Source organism: Elephantulus edwardii, unplaced genomic scaffold, assembly GCF_000299155.1.
Source record: "Elephantulus edwardii isolate Elephantulus edwardi_28Jun2011 unplaced genomic scaffold, EleEdw1.0 scaffold00221, whole genome shotgun sequence".
NCBI classification, from domain to species: Eukaryota; Metazoa; Chordata; class Mammalia; order Macroscelidea; family Macroscelididae; genus Elephantulus; species Elephantulus edwardii.
This window is the reverse complement of record NW_006399971.1, coordinates 1,169,794-1,192,998: the sequence shown is the minus strand read 5'-3', so window position 1 is coordinate 1,192,998 and position 23,205 is coordinate 1,169,794. Positions and strand designations below refer to the sequence as shown.

At 49.7% G+C, this 23,205-nt stretch overlaps 1 protein-coding gene across 1 annotated transcript in view; it reads left to right on the top strand.

Moving 5' to 3' along the window:
* ADAMTS2 (ADAM metallopeptidase with thrombospondin type 1 motif, 2) overlaps positions 1-23,205 on the top strand; it is a 346,237-nt gene that overhangs the window by 293,462 nt on the left and 29,570 nt on the right. Inside the window, exons 11-21 of the mRNA XM_006898109.1 lie at positions 2,907-3,052; positions 5,236-5,411; positions 6,283-6,416; positions 11,223-11,346; positions 12,311-12,391; positions 14,526-14,692; positions 16,109-16,268; positions 17,935-18,067; positions 18,812-19,019; positions 21,184-21,313; positions 22,263-22,352. Of these exons, the coding sequence (XP_006898171.1) occupies positions 2,907-3,052; positions 5,236-5,411; positions 6,283-6,416; positions 11,223-11,346; positions 12,311-12,391; positions 14,526-14,692; positions 16,109-16,268; positions 17,935-18,067; positions 18,812-19,019; positions 21,184-21,313; positions 22,263-22,352 (1,549 nt within the window). The remainder of the gene's footprint in view (positions 1-2,906; positions 3,053-5,235; positions 5,412-6,282; positions 6,417-11,222; positions 11,347-12,310; positions 12,392-14,525; positions 14,693-16,108; positions 16,269-17,934; positions 18,068-18,811; positions 19,020-21,183; positions 21,314-22,262; positions 22,353-23,205) is intronic.

The following is a 23,205-nucleotide window of genomic DNA, read 5'->3' as shown; positions in this document are numbered from 1 at the left end:
CTTCTTCCTGTTGGATCACATTTCTTTAGAATGGGAGCAAATATGGATCTGGTCCTATTGGTTGGCCAATTATCTGTCTTTCAGACTTTTTGATTTAGAAGAGTGAGCGCCTCCAGCACTTCATCTGCTTGTTGAAAACTCTCAATCGGTGTTCTATCAATCATCAATTTCTGGAGCCTTGTTTTTTTGCCATGTCTTCAGTGAAGCCTGGATATCTTCCTTCAGTGCCACTGTTTCTTGATCGTATGCTACCTCCTAAAATATTTCTTACCAGCTAATAGCTCTTTTACCAGAGGGAGGTTGCCTTAAGCTCCTTTTACCACCATTCAGAAAATTTTTGTTCTATTTTTGTAAGATACATGTTATTGTTGTGTGCCATCGAGTTGGAACTGACTCAGATGACCCTCCAATAGGTTTTCAGAGGCAGTTAATCACTTGGAAGGAGATTACGCATCCTTCTCCAGTGGCTTTGAACTACGTGCCTTTAGGGTTGCAGTGCAGTTTATTCATTTATGTCTTTTCGATAACCTCTTCTGCTGCAATGACAAGTCGTGCACTTGCAGAAGAGATTTAATAGCCATGAAAAGCTTAAAATAGTACCTTGCCATGTACAGAATACTTTGCTAAGGAATGAATGTTTATTTTTCTTTTCTCATATAAAAAATATTGTAGAGCTGTTGACATATAAGATATGATCAAGGAATATACAATAAGAAAAAATTTTTAAAGGAATATGCAATCAGAATTGTAGGGAAAAAATCATGTCAAATAGTCAACTAATTCATTTATTCATCACTGTTCTTTGTGATACTTGTAAGTTATAAAATTTTTAAATTTATTTGTGAAACATTTTTATGGTAGAATTTTGTTTTTTAATTTTATATTGTTTTGCATAAAAAATTCATATACATAATGTTTCATTCATGTACATTTTGTTTCCCATGTTTTTTCATTCACATTGTGTTTCGGACGATCATTCCCGAACGCTGTGTTTTAGAAAATTAATCACCACTGACCTGTGCCCACTATCACCCTGTCTTTTCAGTTCTCCACTAGATCTATCCTAATTCCTCACTTTCTCCCTCTGCCCACCAACCTCTGTGACCCTGTGATAAATTTCTATATTCAAAACCAATAGCCCATTTTATACCTAACTTAGTAGTTCAAATTTTTGCAGTCTTCTTTTAAAATTTTTGTTGTTACATATCATTTAGTTTGTTCCAGCTCATAACAGTCCGATATACAGTAGACTAGAACACTATCCCATCTTGTACCATCTTCACAATTATTGAGATGTTTGAGCCCATTGCTACAGATGCTGTGCCAATTCATTGAGAGTTTTCCTCGTTTTCACTGGCCCTCTGCTTTATCGAGCATGATGTCTTTCTCTAGGGACTGACCTATCCTTGTTAAAATGGACCACTTACATGGTTTACGTTTACTCTTCACCAATGTAATTAGATTAATGTTGTAGAAGTGTGTTTGGACACGTGACCAGAAGGGACTAGTCCTTGGAGAAGAACATGATGCTAAGGATGGAGAGACAGCGAGGGAGAGGAAGACCCTGGGTGAGATGGATTGGTACAGTGGCTGGGGCAACGAGGGTAGGTGTGTCAGAGTCAGTGAGACTGGCTCAGGACGGGGCAGGCTTCAGAGCTGCTGTATATAGCGTCGCTATGAGTTGCAGGCGACTTGACAGCATATAACAACAACAACATATTCTAGTTATCTACTTACTATACTCAAGAATTTTTGTACTGGCAGCGTTATCATATCACCTCTTCTGTTTACACAATGGGAATCTCTGGTGGTGTATGTGGTCCATTAATGACCTGTTCTGCTCACCACCCAAAGGTCGTGCCTCTAGGGTAGTTAGAATCCTCAGGGGGAAAAGATTGACAATCTGCTCCTGTGCCATTTACAGCCTTGAAAGCCCAATGGAAGGTCAATTGTGAGCCAGTTCTTTATTATTATTACTATTAATTTTAATGCACATTTACAGAGACTTTGGATTTCCATTCATTCATTGTTGAATTTTTCTCCCTGCCCAGCCCTCCCCTCCCAGTTCACTCTTCTCTTTGCAAAGTAAAAGAAAAATTCTTTCATTGTTTTACAATCCCTGCCCTCAGGTCCACTCCACTATGTAGCTTTCATTCTGGACTCCTGTCATGACAAAAATACCGAATCCCATATCCCTTTTAAACAGTTCTCTCCCTCACCTGTTTCAATGCAGTATACATTATTGAACCCATTTTTCTCAGTCTGTGAGTCCGCTCTAACTTGATGGTGATGCATTTGGGGTTTTTAGTTTTTTACATAATATTTTAATTGCCTGGAGATCTGGTGACCTAGTGGATATGGAGCTGTGCTGCCAACAAAAAAAGCAGGTGGTTCAAATCCACCAGCTGCTCCACGAGGAAAAAGGTGGACAATCTCCTGTTGTGCAGTTTGCAGCCTCCGACAACCAGTCAGCTATGAATCCAGTCTGACTCGTCGGCAATGTATCAGTTTCACAAAAAATAAATAACTCTTAAAATATCACTGAAATGCTGGGCTCGCTGTGCCAGTGTCACCTTTGGCGCTGCGCTGAGCCTGGGCTCCACTGGCGGCCTGTGTTCGGGCGATGTGCTGTGAACATGCTCTGGCTGAGGGAGTAGAGTCAGCTGGCTGAGACACTCAAGTGGGGTAAGGCGGGGTCAGGCTGATGGTTCAGAAGAGCCGTGTGTCAACACCTCAGTGCCCCTGACTGCCATCGGTTATATGATGTCTGTCTATCCAGCTTGGCTCTGAGTTTGTGAGGGCAGGGTAGGGCTGGAGAATCCATATTCAGGCACAGAGTAGACATCACAGGCACCACAGACTGAGGGGCGAATGGCAGCCCTTGACACCCTGCCTCTGTCTTTCAGCACTGCTTTAAAGGACACTGCATCTGGCTGACACCTGACATGCTCAAACGGGACGGGAACTGGGGCGCCTGGAGTCCATTTGGCTCCTGCTCACGGACCTGTGGCATGGGTGTGAAGTTCAGGACCCGCAATTGTGACAACCCACCGTGAGTTGGCCCTGCCATTTCCCTACCCTTAGAAGGGGGCTGTCTAATGCCATGTTGCACAGGAATTCCAAAAAAGGCTACAGGTGCAGACAGCCCTGGCAAGGTCATACAGCCTAGGAGGCCAGAGCTGACCCTGGAGACTTGACCCACAGCATGCCATCACTTCTTACCTGAACTACAGCCTGACTCTACACCAGCATACCCTGCCCTTCCTAATCTAAGGGATAAAGGGTAGAACGTAGAACAGAATGGGGAATGGAGGCAGAAGGAGGCTCTCTTGGCGTCCAGGGTGCCCTGAGCATGGGCTGCCACAGATAATCAGTGGTCTTCAATCAGAAAAGATGTCAGGTTAACCAACACATCAGGCTTTCTAAGGGAGACAAATAAGTGTGACATTCAGGCTGTCCACCCTCAGTCATCCTCTCTCCCTGCCTCCCGTACCCTGTCCTCCTCCTGGGCCTTCTCATTCCACCACCCCATCTGATTAATATCTCCCAGGCCATGCCCTTTGCTCAACACACAGCTACTTCCTTCTTCATGCACTCACCACCAATCCTTACCTACATGAACACTGAGCCTCTACACTACCCTCTGCCTCACCCAGAGTAGTGTCCTCATGGGGAAGAAGGGCAGTGGAGCCAGAGTCTGTGGCCTGGAGCTCACCAGGTGGCTAGCTGTCACCCCAGCGTCTCACCATGGAGTTCTGAGGGCAGGTGTGACACCAGGAGGTACAACATCTTCTGGCCATTCTGACCCTGAGCCAGCCTCTCCGAGACTTTACACTGTTTATCGGAGAGACTGCATGGAGACTTGTGGCATTTATCTCTAGTAGCCTGTCTGATTTTAAAAAAACATTTTGACTTACCTAAAAATACCAGATATCTGGAGATATCACATTTTTTAAAAAGCAACAGATTTCTAGCTTCTGAATTGGCTGCCATAGCAACACTAGGCCTGAATATAGGCTGATGGACAGCAAACTCAGACGACTCCCTTTCACAGGACAGTCCCATCCAACCTACTGCCCTCACCTCCTTTCCCTGCTAAATATTTGGGGTTCCAATCCTTAAGCATCAGTCCCAGGTTTGTCACACCCTCCCATGACCTTTGCCAGGGCCTCAGCAGGACTCCAGAGTCAGAGAAATTGTAGTAGAACAGCTGCTAAGGCACTGAACCTGAGTCCACACATCAGGGTTCCTGGTTCCCCCTGGCCCAGCCCCATACTCCCCTTCCCATGCCGCCTTGAGTTGCCATTGGGTCTGTGGCCCCATCAGTCACTGGGCAAACCACAGCACCACCTTTTCTTCCATTTCCCCCTTCCAATACAGAGGCCTGGCCTGTGGATTCTTTCTCTACAAAGATTTTGCCATCATTCTTTCCACCCTTTGCCCCTGAGAACCTAATGCCATGGGGAGCTATGTAGAAGTCAGACCCTTCATCATGTGGGAGCCATGCGGGAGTTTCTGTTATCCTTGCTGCAAGTGGACCAAGACTTTTCCTCAGTCTCGGGTTTTGTGTGTCTCCTGTGCTAGGTCAAGAACAGCCAGGCCTAGGCCTCCAAGCTATTCCTAGGGCAGTCCTACTGCCAAGGGCACCCTGTTCTGGATGGATTGCCTTTTCTGGAGGGCAGTCTATATGGGTTGACACTGTTCTCAGTGAAGCAAAGGAATTGCGGAATGCTTCCTACATCACCCGAGATGGGGAGAAAACCCATGTCAAGGAGCATACACTGAAGGCTCGGCTCAGGTTCAAGCTCCACATGCTTGGAGTCCACTGTCCCCAGTGGCTTCTGAGTTCTCACTGTGGGTGAGGCCTGCAGGCCTGCTTGTCAGCAAGCCTCATCTAGCCCATGCTATCCTGGTCTTATGGCCTGGGAGAGAAGACAAAGCCCAAGCAGCCAGTCACACAGGTCCAACAACAACCACAGTGACCTGATGGTGCTGGTGGGCACACAGGGCTGTGAGCTGGTGCTCTCTCTCTCAGGGAGCCCAGGAGGCAGTGGTTCAGACTGCCCCTGTGAGGTCCTGAGACCCGGAGCCTAAGAAGTAGACTAGGTCCTCTGGCGAGACAGAATATGGTAGACCCCAACACCTGATACACGGGAGTCGCACAAGTGCTGAGCAACCCTGGGGGCTGGCTTTTGTCTGGTGGCACCAAGCTCAAGGCCTTTGCTTTCCCTGCAGCCCAGCCAATGGGGGCCGCACCTGCTCAGGCGTTAGCCACAATATCCAGCTCTGCAACCCCCAGGACTGCCCTGACTCCCTGGCCGACTTCCGTGAGGAGCAGTGCCGCCAGTGGGACCTGTACTTCAAGCATGGCGATGCCCAGCACCACTGGCTTCCCCACGAGCACCGAGATGGTGAGCTTTAGATGGGGCCTTGGGTGGGCAAGAAAACTGGGTGGGTACCAGTGTCCTGTGCCCTCGTTTCTGGCTAGTGCAACACTTAAGATGATAGCAGAGCTCAGCCTGACCAGTTTGGGTCTAAGTCCACTGTCAGGGCTGAGCTAGGCGCTCGGGCCAGTCTGCAGACTCAGCGGAGCCTGAACATTAGATTTCTCCCAGGTTGCAGGGCTCTGGGAGCCGGGCTGAGGCTCACTCTCGCCATCTGGTGGAAAAGGCTGGAGTTGCACAGTTAGGCTGGCTCCAGACTATCAGAGAAAGCTGACGAGAAAGTTTCCTTCCGTCCAGACCAGACAAAAGAACCCTTTTCTTCTCCACAAAGGATGTCAGGAATCTCTGGACTTGATCTCAAGAATCAGAGAACTGAAAACAGATTGACTCACTAATGGGAAAACAAAATCAGGAAATACTTGTGTTTGATAATGATTCTAACTCACGCTCACTCCTTGTGTATGTATCAGAGGAGAGGAGAACAGTGTTCCACAGGCTTTTCAGTGGCTGATTTTTCTGGAAGCAGATCATCAAGCTTCTCTTCAAGGCACCACCCCTTCTGTGGGCAACGTTGTGTCCCACCTAGGGATTCCTGCTGAAGGAAATCTCTTCCTAAAGCTAGTATTTCCACAATCACTAGTTTGAAACCCCACCAAGGGCCTGGAGTTGTCTGCCTCCTTCTCTTTCTCTCCTAACCCAGGGGGCAGGCACCCTGGAAATGGCAGGTGAATTACTATTCACGAGGTCCTACGGGAGATGACACCAATAGTTTTCAGGCAACTCTGGGAAAGCGGCAGGGGAGCACAGCCTGGGGCCTCACCCACCTGTCTCTCCCCAGCCGAGAAGCGCTGCCAACTGTACTGCGAGTCCAAGGAGACCGGGGAGGTGGTATCCATGAATCGCATGGTGCATGATGGGACACGCTGCTCCTACAAGGATGCCTTCAGCCTCTGTGTGCGTGGGGACTGCAAGGTGAGTGCCGGTAGTGACATGCTTGGTAGTCACCACCTCTTCTTGAGGTATTTGGGAAGATTCATCTGGGTAAGCCTGCAAAATGTGGAAACAGTACCTGGTATAGAACACATTCTCAGCAAAGGTGGGATAAGTGTTGGGGGTCTCTGCAACTCAAGGGGCCCTAGGAGTCATTTGAGGAGCTGGGTTCCATCTGTCTGAGGTATTAGGTATATCCTGAAACCAAGAGACTTTGCAAATTCCTCAGGTGATTCTGAAGCTGTAGTCCACAGAAAACCCTTAAGAAGACACAGTCACATTCTTGCACTCTGCTGGACGCTGGACTTTGTGCTCTTGAGTAAAGGTAGCAAACAGAGGCATGCATTTCTTTATTGGCCCTCTGTGGAAATGCCTTGCTGAGTTCTCCTTTGGCTGGGGAAACAGTGGTGAGGTAACCTTGATATATGCAGGCTTGCCCCTGCCACACTGCCCTAGAAGCAGAAACCAGACTACCCTAGAATCTTCCACGAGGCTGTGCACAGAGAGGACTGGGCTGACTCGTCTGGCTGTCCTGGAGATTGGCAGTGTTTTCAGGATGCTCTGACAGAATTCCACAAGCACCCAGACATGGAGAGGGCATCTAGAGGTGTGTGGACATGGACTCAGGCAGCCAGGCTGTGCGCTGCTGAGCTTCTTCCCCTTACGTGGTCAGAGCAGGACCACGGCCAGCACTAAAGGAGCTCCACCAAGATACCACTGCAATGGGGACCAGGGACCAGGGCCTCTGGGGTGGAGACCGATCCATGTAAGCGGCTCAGAGAGATGGGAGCAAAATACTCACAAATGGACATCAGGATAGTAAAGGACAGACAGACAGCAAGCACAGGAAGAGGTAGAACTTCTTTTCTAACCATAAAATTAGATAAAAGCTGTGAATACAATAGCTGTGAATACATGTACCAGAAGGAAGCACCATGTTAATGAGAACAGATAAAGATTAATTCCTTACTTACTGCTGCCAAGTTCATTCCAACCACGGCAGCTGTCTGTTGGGTTTCTGAAGCTATGAGTCTGTACAGGAACAGGCTACCTTTCTCCCATGGAGAACCTGGTGGATTGGAATGGCTCATCTTTCAGTTAATAGTCCAATACATCACACACTACATCAAGATAAGCTATTTTATTAATTGATAATAATTTCAAATGGCCAATAGCAGGAAGAGTTTTAGTAGAGAATATATAAATTTCCATATATGTGACCAATGTTGAAAAAGATACAAAAGATAGGATAAAATGGAAAATATATATAAAAAGGCAAGGATAAGTTTAGGTATATCATGTAATAATCCACATGAATGTGAAATTCTTCATGTTTTTGTTAAATGCCATCAAGTTGAGCATGGCTCATAGCAACCCTATGAACAAAAGATCTGAACCCTGATCTATAACTATCATCGTTTCTCTAATGTTCATAGAGTTTCAAAAGGCATACTGTTTATGAAGAGGATGCCAATCCTTCTTCGAAGCCTGTCTTAATCTGGGAGCTCTACAAAACACTGTCCTCCATGGGTAACCATTATGGCATTTGGCAGACCAGTGGCACAGCATTCAGCATCATAGCAACCCCAAGTTACCTCAGTACAGCAAACTGGCAGACCAGTGCTGTACCACTAAGAGGAATGTTCTACACAAATGCAAGTAACACCAGGTCTGAGGGCCCACCCGACTTTTAAATACAAAGTCCCACCCACAAAAAATCAGGTCCTGATTGACTTAAACAAGAGTTTTTTCCAGCCCACAGCTGATTGTTAGCTAAATCCAGTAAATTCAGTCAACTCACACATGATTGTGAAAGAAATAAAAAAACAACCAAATAGTTTACACCCCACATTCAACTAAAATAAGAAAACCTACCATTCAGAATCCAACTGCTTCTAGGTAAAAAATAATGTTCAAGTAAATTCTTACCAATTAGAAAATATCAAGACATGATTCAAGATGATTAAAAGTGGAATGACAGCAATAGATTTATGAATTGGACAAAGACACATGCGGAGTGGAGAACTACATAGAATCCAAGTATTAAAAGAGACTCATTGGATAATTTGTGTTTTCATAAAGGCGACCACCTTCTGCCTTCATATAATGGGAAATATGCCTCCAAGATATGTCATCTAAAAACTATTTACACAAAAGGGAAAATGGAATCAAACTAGCATCTTTCCTGATACTAATTAATGAAATTTGAAAATAGAGAGAGAAGCACCCCATTATGTACACTTTCTCAATGACAGCAAACATCCCATTTTTGCCCCCAGCTCCCTCCCCTCCACTTGCTGTTACGGAATCTAAGCAATGCTGACCACTGGCCATGACCAGCAGAAGAGCCATAAGTGACCTGTGGCCTCCCTCCCTGGGCTGCAGTCTGTGCCCCTTTAATTCCTTTAGGATCTAAGGTGAAATTTCAGTACAGTCTGTGAACCTGAGCTACACTGTCCTCTTTCCAGCAAGTTATAGAATGCAACCCTTGTCTCCTGGAAGCCAGTCGACACCTGCCAGAGAGATGGTCGCCAAACAGGGAAGTGCTTTCCTGGTTCTGGGTCACATCACCCCAGGTTTCCAGACAATAATCAGGCCTCCAGGTGGTAGGCAAGTCCCATTATGCTGATTTCAGACAAAAAGAAAAACAAAACAAATGTTTTTTAGAATAAAGAAAAAAATGATAACCAGCCATTTTGATATCTTTCAGTGTTTGGCAGAAAAGCAGATCATTTATTCTGTTTTCCTTTTACCCAACTTCTATCATGCATAGAACAAAATCTTCCGTACAACAACTGTTTTAAAACTTAGAATGCTACTCCATTGTTTCTCTGTCTAGATAGCCTCTTTCTTTTGCACTTAGTTGAATTCCCATTTAGCATGTCTTGGTTGTAAGCTGGCTCCAACCCTTTTTATAAAGAGCATATGGGTCTGCATATGGGTCTGTGAAGAACTCCCAGACATGAGCTGAGACTCCACTAAGTCACGTGATTTCACCTGGGTGGCCTCTGATCCACCAAATCTGGCTCAGAGTCCAGAGAACACCTTCCCCTCATCACCCCCATGTGCTCAGAAGGCACAGCCTAATGCATAGCTACTGACACCTCTCTCCTCCAGTTTATTCTTCAGACAGAGCAGCCTGAGCACAAATCCCACCCCTAGGCTGGAGACTAGAACAGAGGCAGTCCTCCTCACCTCCAGGGGCGTACATTGGGAGGGTAAGGCCTGCCCAAAAAGGGGACTCTCCTCTCTCTACTTTTCCTACTTCTCTTCTTTCTCCTTTGCTCCCTTCTCTTCCTCATTTTCTACCTCTTCTTCTTCACCACCTCCTTTTCCCCTGCTTCACCATCACCTTTACTGAAGATTTATTCTGTGTTATGTATAAACATCTTACAATGATCCCCTCACTGACGATCCCTTCCTCAAACCCTTCCAGCAACACCACCCCCCGCACCCAGGTTATAAACATAGAGACTCAGAGAGTTTGCATAACGTGTCCTCTACCGTCTGTTCACACAGCCAGGAAGTGGTAGGTCTGAACTTTAGACTCAGTTTTCTGTGCCTTAAAGAAACAAAACAAAACAAAAACAGTGCTTTCTTTATTGTTGCATTGCCTATTACAGGATTGCTTTGAGTCATAATCAACTCAGTGACAGTGTTTTTTGTTTGTTTTTGGTTTTTTATCTTGTTGCTTCCGTTTGGCATACTCTTTTATTCTGATGTAATTAAAATAAAAATGAATGTGTTCATTTTATATCCTACTCACTTCCTAAAATAATTTGAAATGTTTGATGAAAGTACTAGGTCTGTGTAATTAAAGTCCTAAACGCCTATCCAGTATTTGTCAGTAAGAGACAAGGATCAAAAATCAAAGGGCAGAAGGAAAGGAAGCCAGTATTCCCAAGGTAGTAGTGGAAGAAATCTGAAGAGGAGACTTGACTTTGAGCTTCCTGAAGGCTGGGCCAGGAGGGAAACCTGTGATGTTACCAAGCACTGTGAGGTGAACAGCCAGAGTGGACCCACACTCCAGAGGTGAGACAGTGTGTCCTCTCAGTGGGTCACCACCTGTCATCATTAGTGTTCAGGACAGATGGTCCAGGAATAGATGCTGTCAGGCCACAGAGATGAGAGCACAACTGTTCTCCCAGAGGACCCTGGGTATACACACGCCACAACTCGGTGCCCCTGTTCCTGGTCTCCAGTGGGGATGCATGCAGCCACTGGACTGGTGTTCCTGCTCTCTAAAAGGAGGATGCATACAGCTACTGGACTGGGAGTGCTGAGAGGAGGACCTGAGAGAAGGAAGTCAAGAGTGTCACCACCAAGTCTTTTCATCCTTCCCCAAAGCCTCTGACATATTTCAGGAGACATTGTTTTCCTTGGGTGTAAAATGAAGCTTGGATACACAGGCTTGGAAAGCTCTGCAGAACCTAGTTCTGGAGGATGAGTTATGAGGTGCTGGAGAGAAACTACAGTGTGGGGAATGAAGCTGGGCCTTGGATGAACAGCAGCAGGGGCAGAAGGGGCCTAGGAGGCCAGCCGGACTGGGCCGGGTGAACTTGGAGTGAGACCCTGTCAGGATGCTCTGAGCCATCTGAGAGCCACGTCTTCCCAGTGGGTGGACTGAGGTGCTGGTGGTCACTGGGGTCTGTCCTGTTCCCACCCCCAGCACCCTCCCTCCGCACGGTGAACATGGAGAAGGAAGGACAAGAGGGAACAGGCACCAGTGACTCTGGGGTCAGAGTGAGGGTAGGGTCTCAGATCTTCTCTGCCTCTTTCTTCCTGCAGAAGGTGGGTTGTGATGGAGTGATCGGCTCCAGCAAACAGGAGGACAAGTGTGGCGTGTGTGGCGGTGACAACAGCCACTGCAAGGTGGTCAAGGGGACATTCACGCGCTCGCCCAAGAAGCACGGTGAGCCCTGGCCCTCTGCCCCTGCACCGAGCACCAGTTCAAGGTGTGGCCTCTGCCAGCCTGCAGGTTCATAGCTGCTCAGGGAAAAGCACTGGAAGGGTGTGTAGAGGGAGATTCCTCAGAGAAAACTAGGGTCCAGTTCTTTGGTGGACAGGGAGCTGGGAAAACAGAGTGCAAGTCACAGAGTTTTGGGTCTTTATTTGAAGGCAAGGCCCTCTAGGATTACCTGGTTCGATCTGTCTGTTCCTTGCTCCTTCCATCTTTGTCCTGCCCCTGGCTGGCTTGTCACCAGACTCTCTGGACTGGTCAGTGCAGCCTGTGGCCTTCAGGCAGTAAGTTTGTCCAGTCTGGGCTATAAGATGTAGCTGAAGAAGTTGGGGTATCTGCTGAGATAGACTCTGGGGAAACTGCTCATTTCCAAGTTGGGTTTTCCCCTTGTCCTTAGTCCTCTGGCTGAGGCCGCAGCAACCAATTGCACCTCTCCGGCCTCCACTGGAGAAGCAACTTGCCCAGAGCCCAACGTTGGGAAGGTCTTTGAAATTGGGTGCTGGGCCCTCAGCATGGCTCCACGAGAGTATCCCACCTTCCATCGGCAGATTAAGGGGCAAAGGTCCATAAGGCCTAGAAATTTGGTGAGAGTTTCACTCCAAAACATAGATTTTTAAAATTCATGCCCCAGTAAGTTGTCCAGGCATCCATAGGAATCTCACTGTGCTTTAGGGAAAGGTGATTCAGAAGCTGATCGTAAAAGGCAGGAGAGAACTCTGATAGCTGGGCTGTGCCCTGATAGATACACCGAAACCTCCTCCTGGCTGATTCCTCCCTCTCTAGCTAGTTTCTTCAAACTCCAGAAGTACCAGAGCTTTGGGAGGACCTTCTAGAAACTGAGCTCTCCTGTCTTGTCTTCATTTAAATGGGCCTCATCCCTCCTCCTTTGCCTTTGTCTTTCCACATCTAAACATAGGCTACATCAAAATGTTCGAGATCCCTTCAGGAGCCAGACACCTGCTCATCCAGGAGGCGGACACCACCAATCACCATTTAGGTAAGTCTCAAAAGTCTAGCCCTTTCAAATGAGAATTAGGCCACCTCTAGATCAGGATAGTTTGGGGTGTCCGAAACCTGGTTCTTCCACAGGTGGAGTGAAAGCCCAGGAGTCAGCCCCATCTCCACTGTGCCCTGGTGAAACCCTCCTAATTGGCCTTGCTGCAGGTATCACCCAGTGGAGAGGCCAGAGGTTGGAATCAGAGGGTTCCTCAGAAGCGCCTGTGGAGGGACATGTGTCCGGGCCATGCCACTGCCCCCACCAGCAGAACTCCCTACCCCACCATGTGAAGGCCCTCCCCATAGGCAGGCAGGATCAGTAAGCAGTACAGTGGTGGGCAGCCCACCCTGTGCCACTCCAACCAGAAGGTACCAAGTCCAGACAGCTGATGGACCCAGGCAGTGAAGGGGCATATTTTCAAATAGTTTCATTTTAAGTTCAAGATATTCCATATAAAAATATTATTCTGTCTTGAAGCCTGAATGTTCTTACAACTTTGGGTGCCCCTTCCTGTCTGGCCACCTCTACCCCCAGGCCTGTGCTCACCCGGTGACCTTCTCAATGGCTTCACCCATCCACACACCTCACCAGAAGGCAACCTGGCTCTACTGCCCAGACAGGCATGAGAATCAAGTCAGAGCGATGGGTGTGGGCACTGGAGGACTCCAGCCTAGTCCCTCCCTGCTTCTGAGCCTCCTCCTCACCAGCGCTGGCAGCTGGATGCAATCAGGGGCTCCCAAAAACCCTGCTCCAACTGCCCCCACCAGTGTCTGATAAACTTGTGACTTCGTTCACATGCTCACTTTTCCTTCTTAGTCATTGTGAACAGAAACTTTAACTCGCTCCTCTAAATTCAAAGCCAGCATCACGTACCTTAAAAAGAAGGTAAACATAAAAATGGATTACTAGGAAAAAGACATTTCTACCCAGACATTGTTTCTGACTCATGACGCTGAGGCCTGTGTATTTTGTGAAAAAGAGAGCAAGTGCTCGAGACCCACTGGCCCCAACTGAGACTCTCAAATGTGCACACAGGTCAGAGGAGACATGCAAAGGGAGTGGCTTTATCACCTGTGACCTGGGATTTCTATGCTGGACCCATGATTTCTGTTCTAGATCCAGGCCCCTGAGAAACACCTTGAGCCCACATTTTGTGCTGCAGGTTTAGGAGACTAGGCTAGAACATCAGCAGAGCTCCCTACACCAGCCAGGCTCTTTACTTTGAGACATTCTTCTGGACATCCGGTGTCTGGGTTACTCTTTCCTGTCTGACCAGGCCTCTCCAGCAGGTGTAATTGCTGGAACTTGGGCAGGGCCACACTATTGAAGGGATGGAGAGAGCCAGCTTTTTCAGCTATGGACTATCTTCACCTCCATGGCAGGAAGCCCTCACCTTGCATGTGGTGCCCTGTACCCCAGGGAGATATCTCCTGGTCAGCCTGCCCAGGATGGCTGGTTGCAGTGGTGGAGGGCAGTGGTGTCCAGGTTCCCTCAAGCAAGCACCCTTTCATAGACCTCGACAACTGCTGACTGGGCCTCCAGTGAGTTGAGCCTCTACCTAGTCTCCAGTCCTCTGGCTGAGGCAGTTGCAGACAATTACATCTCTCTGGGCCTCACTTGAGAACCAGCTTTGGTGGAGGTAGATTCCAGAAAGGGCATTGGTTGTCCAGAAGGGCACACATACAGAAAGATCTAGTTTTAACTGAGCAGTAGAGGCCAGGCCAGGGCTCTAGAATTCATTTTGGTTCTTACTAGCATGGGCAGGTCCCTGACAGAAACTGGGAGAGGTGAGGGCCTCTGTAGGGCCTCTGTTCAGAATCCTCTTCAGCCTCTTCTGTAAGTACAGGTTCCTAACCGTAAAGAGACAGTCTGGGAGCATGTGTAAAAGGAAACCTCTCAGTCAGAGACAGCTGTAGAGCCTGGCTTCTAGGAGGACAGGGAGCCAGAGAGTGGAGATGTGAGTCACGGGGGCAAGGCATTGAATGCCAGCGTAAAAGGATGAGAAGGTCTTGGAAGTTTTGCATTTTAGGACTTAGAAATACCCTCACAGTCCCCTGCCCAGCACCACCCCCCCTTGAGGGTCTGACTCCCGTCCTTGGGTGACCATGGTGGGGCCTCCTTTTGCTATTCTCAGCTGTTAAGAACTTGGAGACTGGCAAGTTCATTTTAAATGAAGAGAACGATGTGGCTACTAACTCCAAGTCCTTCATCGCCATGGGTGTGGAGTGGGAGTACCGCGATGAGGACGGCCGGGAGACTCTGCAGACCATGGGCCCGCTGCACGGCACCATCACCGTCCTGGTGAGCACAGCCCACGCCTGGCTTCCAGAGGCTCAGGCCTGCTACGCTAGGCAGGGGTCCCAGTGAGCACTGGGGAACAGGGAGAGTGGCTGTGGTGACCCCGAGCTTCTGTGCACTTTGCAGGCCACTCTCTGAGCTTCCCTTGTGGCCGGCCCTTTGTCCAGAGCAAGAATGGACATGGAGTCTGAGCTGAGGTTTTGGGCTCTGTTTTCTACCACCAGTGGCTTTGGACAAACTCTACGTTCTAAAGATTTCATTCTCCCCATCTGAATAATATCCATGTCTGCTGTTGCTTTTAAACCCTGAAACACTGGGGGAGGGACAGGTGAGGCTTAGAAAGAGAAGGTGACTAGCCCAGATCTCACTGGGTTTCATCCTTAAGCAGAATTGGACTCCAAACCTCAGTGTGTAGGAAATGGTGGTTTTGGGGATGTGGGGACATTTCAGAGTATGGGAGTAAGGAGAGGGCTGGATCTTCTTACCATGGTTAAAAATTCATTTCCAAAAAAAATTCATTTCTGCTGCTTAAGTAATATGCTTTATTTGTAAAAATGAAAACACTGCAGTTAAGACGACAGTCTCCTTTAGTACACCCATGTCCTAGGGATGGTTATTGTTGTATGCCATCAAACTAGAATCAACTCATACCTGAGCCTCCAACAGGTTTCAGAGGCAATAAATTGTATGAAAGGAGATTGCTCATCTTTCTCTGTGGAGCAGCTAGTGGATTTGAACCACATACTTTTGGGTTGGCAGTGCAGCATTTTAGGGGGTCACTAAACCTAGAGCTCTAAACTATGCACCTGTATCTGCTCCTGTGTGGCTTTGGAGCTGTGCTTCTTGTACCTTGCACCACTCTCTGTCCCCCTGGTCTGCAGGGACCTTTTCTGCCTCCTGAAATGCCTTTAGTGAACTCCCTGTATCATTTGGGCCTTGGTGGAGCCCCTCTGTGAGTGTGTTGTTGTTCTCAGATGCCCTCAGATTGACTCACAGCAACTTGTATGACAGATCTAAACCTTTCCTAGTTCTGTGTCATCCTTATAATCTCTTCTGTGCAGGCACTATGTCAACTTATCTCCTAGAGTGAGCCACACTGAACATAGCCTCAGGCTCCTGCCTCAGTGGTCCAAGAGATGTCTGAGTCCCAGGGCAGAACTCTGGGATGCAGGGGGAGACAGAAAGCCTGCTTCTAGAATCCCTTTGGTTTATAGGCAGACTGACAGCAGGATTGCTTCTCTTACCACCTGTTATTGGAAAGCTCAGGAAAGTAGAGGCAGGTTGAGAGAAATGCTTTCGGTTCATTTGAGAGGGGACCTCAGACTCTCAAGACTCCAACTTAAGTAAAGGCTCTAAACTGGCCACCAGCACGGGGCAGAGCGTGGGGCTGGCATTCACACCATCTCTGGGTGGGCTCAGGTCATCCCACAGGGGGACAGCCGGATCTCGCTGACCTACAAATACATGATCCACGAAGACTCACTCAATGTCGATGACAACAACGTGCTGGAAGAGGACTCTATGGACTATGAGTGGGCCTTGAAGAAGTGGTCCCCCTGCTCCAAGCCCTGTGGCGGAGGTGAGGGCAATTCTTGCACTGGGGTGTCGAGTTCGGGGTGCTGAGGGTGATGAAAAAGAAGTGGAGGTGTGCTGCTATGAGCAGGAGTGCAGAGCAGGGCGCTGTAATGTGGGGACAGGAAGCAAGCAGCCTGGAGGGTTCCTGCAGGGCTGCTGGGGGCTGGCGATGGAGAAGCTTCCAGGGTAGTCGTAAGGCTCCGTGACTGCGGCTGAGACTGGTGAGTTTGGTGTGAGAAGGTGTTCAGGGCTGCACAAAGCTGGGGGAAGGGGCTGCTTGGCAGATGCTAGCAAGAGGGGTGGGGAGGGAGAGGACTTGCTAGTTGACAGCAAGCACTGGTAGGAAGGAGCAGGGGCACTGCCAGCACAGGACTAGCCTCTGGCTGCTCCTTCATACAGCCCATCCCAGCATTCCTGAGGCAGGGAAAACACAGAGCGTCTTACTTGCTCTAGGCCTCAGAGCTCATACCTGAGTGGGACATACAGCTCGATGTCAAGTTCAGGGAGGCAGGGCAGCCCCTCAGCTACCACACTGGCTCCTGTTCCTAGAGGCTCAGAGACATTCACCATGGGGCGAATCTGTTCTCTCCACAGGGGATGGAGGCTCTTTCTCCAGTGTCCCCCACCCTAGAGAGCAGCACTCGCTTCCCCGAGTGCCTCTTTCTCCACCAATACATCCTGTGGCCTTACCTCCAGATGTCTCTGGGACTCCCTGGCTGTTCTCATCTTCCTGGCCAACTCCTGGTAAAAGGGTTGCTGGGAAACAAAGTTGAACAGACTTGCCCTTATCTTTCTCAGGCTGATATTATGAAGGGGCAAAACAGACTATGTAACTTCTATCCGGTGTTTTTACAGGACCCTTTGTACTGGAGGTTTTTAAAAAGACCTAAAATTCTCCTAATGGCCCCAAGGCCCTGCCCCTCATTCGCTGGCCTCTGGCCATGCAGCCTCAGGTGACTTTCTTGGATGCACACCTTGACCCTCACCTCTCAACCTCAGGGCCTTTTTGTGGGCTGTGTCCTCACTGTGAGCCCCTCCACAGCATTTCCACTAACTCAGTGCCACCCAACGCTTCTTTTCTAGGGGCATCCAAGCTCCCCAGATAAGGCCAGAGTCCTGTTGTAGTCTCTGTCTGACCTGCTAGAGCAAGGTTTCTCACCCTGTTGACATTGGGGGCTTGATAACTCTTTGTGTGGGGGCTGCCCTGTGTACGGTAGGATGTTTTATAGATTCTATGTCCTGTACCTCCTAGATGCTTGTAGTGCAACTCACTACTGTAACACCCAGTAATGTCCCAACTATTGTTATACACCTTTTAGGAAGTAAATAATCTTCAATGAAGAAAAATTTGTCTAGATTATGGGGAAGTGCTGTGTGGGCTTGTTTCCAGTGTTCTCTCCATTCCCAGACCACCCAGGTTCTCTGTACATAGTCATTTATGGTGCAAAAAGTACCTAAGAGATGGGAGAGGAAAGAACCTCCTACCCTGCCCAGGAGGTCAGAAAAGAAGTAGGTAGCCTCCTCCACACACGCTCATGTTCTCAGCCTCAGGTAGGGTTGCCTTGTGCCCACCAGGCCCCCAGAGTGGGTGAGAAAGCAGATCTGCTTGGGCACCCAATTCGGAGGCCCCGCTGCCTGGTCAAGTTCCCACACTCGCTCTTTGTCTTCAGGGTCACAGTTCACCAAATACGGCTGCCGCCGGAAGGTGGACCACAAGATGGTGCACCGAGGCTTCTGTGATGCCGTGGAAAAGCCCAAAGCCATTCGGCGCCCGTGCAACCCACAGGAGTGCTCCCAACCTGTGTGAGTGCTAGGCCTCCCCTTCCTGCTGGGGTTCCCTGAGAGGCGAGGGGCTGAGTCCCCAGTAGCTTCCGTGGAGGGAGATGAGGATGCAGCACCCCTGGGAAGCTCTGGACCTGGCACACCTTTCTCAATCACCATTTTTCATGGAGTCAGGAAGGTTGTAAGGAGTGTCCTGGCTCAGCTCTGCCAAGCGCCAAGCAGTGATATGCGTCTTAGAAGTGACCACAGAAACAGTGTATAGGGGGGACCTGAGGTTCTGAGGTCATAGCTGAGGACTTGCTTCATCTAGTGCCAGGTGTTTCTGCTTAAGCTCATGGGGTAACTACAGCCTGGACCTCTGCAGGCAGGGCTGAATTTCCAGGTCCAGGTTCCTTTCACAGGACTGAGAGGAGGAGATGGTTGGTAAATAAGCAGGTGGAGTCTGGGGCCTAGGGAACCGAAGAAATCTACATTCTGTCCAGAAAAATCTATGAGGCCAGCCAGAAGGTGAGCCCGGATACAGGACTCTGCTTGGCCACTCACCGCATGAGAATTGTTAGGGAGGACTGACAGGGTTCATCATCTACAGGAGCTTGGACAGCTGGGCCCTACTCTCCTCTCTGATCAACGGTGCAGTCTATGTGGCACCTCTTGAAAAACAGAAAGCTGTGTGTTCTAGGGAGGAGGTCACCTTCTCTCTTGTGGCTCAGTGAGGTAGCTGGACTGGTCCCTGCAGGGGGCTAACTTGCTGCTCTGTCCTGGCAGGTGGGTGACGGGCGAGTGGGAGCCTTGCAGCCAGAGCTGCGGGCGGACGGGCATGCAGTCCCGCTCAGTGCGCTGCATCCAGCCGCTGCATGACAACACCAACCGCTCCGTGCACACCAAGCACTGCAATGACGCACGGCCCGAGGGCCGCAGAGCCTGCAACCGGGAGCTCTGCCCTGGACGCTGGCGAGCAGGACCCTGGTCCCAGGTAAGTAAGCCACTGGCCCCTGCCCCAGTCTGAGTCTGGGTGGAACTGAGGTGGCCAGGAAACATCACTTTGGCTTATGAACCTTCCTGTATCTGCTGTCCACGGCCACATCCCTGTGGTTCAAAGACATCAGAGGTGGTCAGTGCTCCGTTGAGAAGTCCTCCGGAACATGGCCTCCCTCCCAGCAGATACTATGTTTACTCCACATGGCGGAGATTCCTAAGTGAACCCTAGAAAGCTGAGAGCAGCTTGGGCTCGAAGGGTGATGGGATGCTCAAGGCCACTCTATATTCGGGAAGGCCCAGTGTCTCCATCTCAGAGTCTGGAAGTACAGCTCAGAGGCTGACCCCACCTGCAGGAGGAGGAATGAACAAAGGAGGAGCTAGACTAAGGCTAGACTGAAAGGCTAGAGGTCTAGTTGTGGGGCCAGAGACTAACCAACAGTCAAGTCCAGCTCAAGGTCAGAGTTGATGTTGGCATGCCACCTGGCTCACAGGTCTAGTGTGTTGGGCTCCTGCAACCACCTTCTGGCTCATAATTCACTGTAAGGGCTCACTGGACTTAAAAGTTGTTAAACTCACCAGGTACCATCAAGACGAGCCTGACATGTGACCCCATGTGTGTCAGAGAAGAACTTTGCTCCTTAGGGCTTTCAGTGGTTGGTTTTTCAGAAGTAAATCAATCATTCACCAATCATTAGGCCTTGCTTCTTAGGTGCCTCTGGGGACATTCCAGTCGCCCGTCTTTTAATTAACAGCTGAGCATATCATCTACTTGTTAGCTGGAGCATGGGCTCCTGTTACACTCAGTTACAGGTATTACAGCAGAGAATGCAGAGTAGATACAGTAAAGGGAGAAGCCACTGTGGGATAAAAGGAGAAGGAAACTGGTTACACATGCCTCCTCCTGGTGGAGTTACAAGAAATGTAGGGAGGAAAATATGCAACAATGAAAGTTTCAGAAAATTTGCATTAAAATAACAATTAAACAATTAGTAAAAAAAAATACACTTTATTCCTCTAGTAGTGATGTATGGCAACACATCCCCAACCAAAGGCACTCACCCAAGCTTTGGCATTTAGCGTTTTACTAGAGGTTGGTCATAGAGGCAGCTGCATGACTGATTTCAGTTCCAGATCCCCTTTGAGAGGGAAATTAGGTGTTCACCATCAATCTATCAACCATGTTATTAGTATCATATTGTTGTTGCATATCTTAGAGATAGAACGGACCTATAGCAGACCCTCCAGCAGGTTTTCAGAGGCAGTTAATTGCACAGGAGACGTCTTCCATGGAGCAGCTGGTGGCCTTGAATGGCGCACCTTCAGGATTGCAGCACAACTTCTTGCCACTAGGCCACCAGAGCTCCCTCAGTATCACATTAGATAGTATCAACCATCTAGATAAACTGCTCCAGTGTGGCTCACAGCCTCAAGCCTGCAAAATTATATCTCACACAGAGTAATACTCCAAGAACTCATTTCTCAAGGAGCCAGCCAAGGACTTGTCTGCAAACAGGTGTTCCCTGGGAATGTGCAAGGCTTAAGTAACCTAGGCTGTGGAGTTAACCCTTTCCTGCACACATAAGATTTTGAGGATTATCTTGCAGAGCCAGGTCAAGCTGTGAGGTGTGTCTGAACTCTGGGCCTGGTTGTCCCTTCAGTCCTCCATAGTGTGGACAGGCAGAGGGTGTGCCAAGGGCTGGGAGCAGTGAAGGTGCTATGGAAGAACCTTGTGTCCAGATGACTGTGCCATGTCCTGCTGGACTTGATCTGAGCTCAGCCAGTGGTCACCAGGCACAGCAGCTTTCCATGGTCTTCAAGCTTCCTCCTGCCAGGGAACCTAGATGTGCCAGGTCCTGTGCCAAGCACAGTGTATTTGCTCTCTAATCTCATGATAACTCAGAGAATTGGGCATCCCCTCTCAAGTGACTTGTGCCAGGCACCATGCATTTTTTCACTGACCATAACATAACTCAGAGATAGGACAGAAGTTTTCCCACTTAAGTTCCCAAAATGCTAAGGCCACTGCCCTGAGTTGAGATGAGGCATGACAAGCCTCTCACAAGCTGCCCCTCACCAGCTCCTCACAGCCTTGTCCAGCTCTTCCAGACCAGGGCCCTCACACAGAAGTAAACCCTAATTGGCTGGTTCTACCCACTCAGTGTTCAGTGACCTGTGGCAATGGCACCCAAGAGCGGCCAGTCCTCTGCCGGACCTTGGATGACACCTTTGGCATCTGCAGGGAGGAGCGGCCGGAGACAGCTCGGATCTGCAGACTTGGCCCATGTCCTCGTAAGCGCTGTGCTGCCCAAGGCCCCAGACACAGCAGCCACTGGGCAAAGAGAGGTTGGGGGCTGGTTCAGGCATAGGCAGCTCTTGCCCTCAAAAAGATGAATTGGGAAAACTTGAAAAAACTAGACAACCCCAGGCCAGAAATGGGAGAAGCCTGGTATCCTAGGTTAGGGCTTGAGTGTAGAGGACAGATGGGTTTTGGTAAAGAATAGGAGAAACATTTATTTCCAGAATCAGTAGACAGTGGAGATGGAGATGGCTCAGCTGGTCCTGCCTCCTTGGACTTTACTGTCGAGAGACAGGATCTGACTGACTCCAAGTGCCAGCACAGTGGGACTTTGCTGAGGGGAAGAGGTGCCCTGGGAAGTAGGACAATCAGACTTTGCAGATGCCAGCCAAGCATTGCCTCACCTGCTTTGACCCCCGCTACAAGTTAAGATATAACTCCCACCACCATTCCCATCTGCAGGGAAAGAAACTGGAAGGGGTGGGGATAAGAGTGGGGAGAGGGTCAGTTTCCACATCCCTCTTCCCACCCCAAACGCAGCTAAGATGGTAGATGAAGGATTCAGCTAGCCTCGCTATCCAGGGTCCTCAGTGACCCCACTATGGTGCTCTGTCCCAGTGATCCGAAGGGGGCAGCAGTCACGGTGTTGCTTAGTGCTGTGGTCACGAAGTCGAGAGGGGGTGGAAAGTAGAGGGGTAGAAGAAGGTAAGTGGGGTACAGTTGAAGACCAGCATAAGGCTGAACCCCAGGGTACTTGGGAGGGAGGAGGCAGAAGGTGGCTCTGAGGAAGGGTCTCGCTGTGACTCTGAGGAGCTGGGTGGGAGGGGGGTGGTGTCTCCTGTGGCCCCCTCCTAGGGTTCACAGAGCTGTGTGGCCACTCTGCCTGATTGGGGAGGCTGGCATTGTGCCACAGCGGCTGTAATGCTGTTCCCTTCCCTCCAGGAAACATCTCTGACCCATCCAAGAAAAACTACGTGGTTCAGTGGCTGTCCCGTCCAGATCCGGATGCGCCCATTTCCAAGACCTCGTCAAGTAACCGGCCCGTTTATAACTCTGCCTCTGCCCTCCTTCCGTGCATGCCCTGCGCCCTGTGGAGCTTGCCTTGGGCTACTCTTCTTTCTTTCTATGGAAAACTCCCTTGACTTTTCCTGAGTTGTTTCTCGGGTGAATCTGTTTCCTCCCGGGCCTCAGCGCTCGGCTGTCCCCTTGGGAGCTCGCGCCTGGCGGCAGGGCTGGTGGCTCCTCGCAGACGCGGGGCCTGGGACACCGGCCTCATGTGGAGGGCTGGGACCTGGGCGGCGATGGCTTGTAAAGGGGCAAAGATCTGTCGTGGTGCTGGAGGTGCCCGAGGCCCGAGCGCGAACGTTACCCCTTCGGGATGGTGACCGCCAGGCGGGGCCGTGTCCCCCCAGGCTGAAGCTGCAGTTGAGAAGTCCAGGGGAAGCCGCCCTCTCCCCTTGCAGACGCCCACCTTGGAGGCGAGGCTTGCGGGCCTCCGGGCGTGCAGTGTGAGTTGACGTGCCAGGTGACCCGCCCCAGTTTCTGGCGGTGCTTTGTGGGCTTCCCTGCGCCGCTGCTGTTGCTGCTGCTGCTGACTCAATGCTGTGTTTCCTTCTGACTCGTGAAACTGTGGCCTGCTTCTGTCTGGCCTTTGCGTCCATTTACACAGCCCCTTGGCCCCGGTTCCTTGTCCTCTTAGGGGTTCCTGGGGACATGTGCCTCCAGTGGGGACATCGAGGACACGCTACCACTTCCACCCTCTTCCCATTCGCCCCACTGGCCTGTCCTCATCGTGCGCACATTGACCCCATCAGTAGGGTTGCGAGAGCGAGTGAGAGCTTTGTCTCAAGTGGATGTGGCTCACCTACCAGTGTGAACAACTACA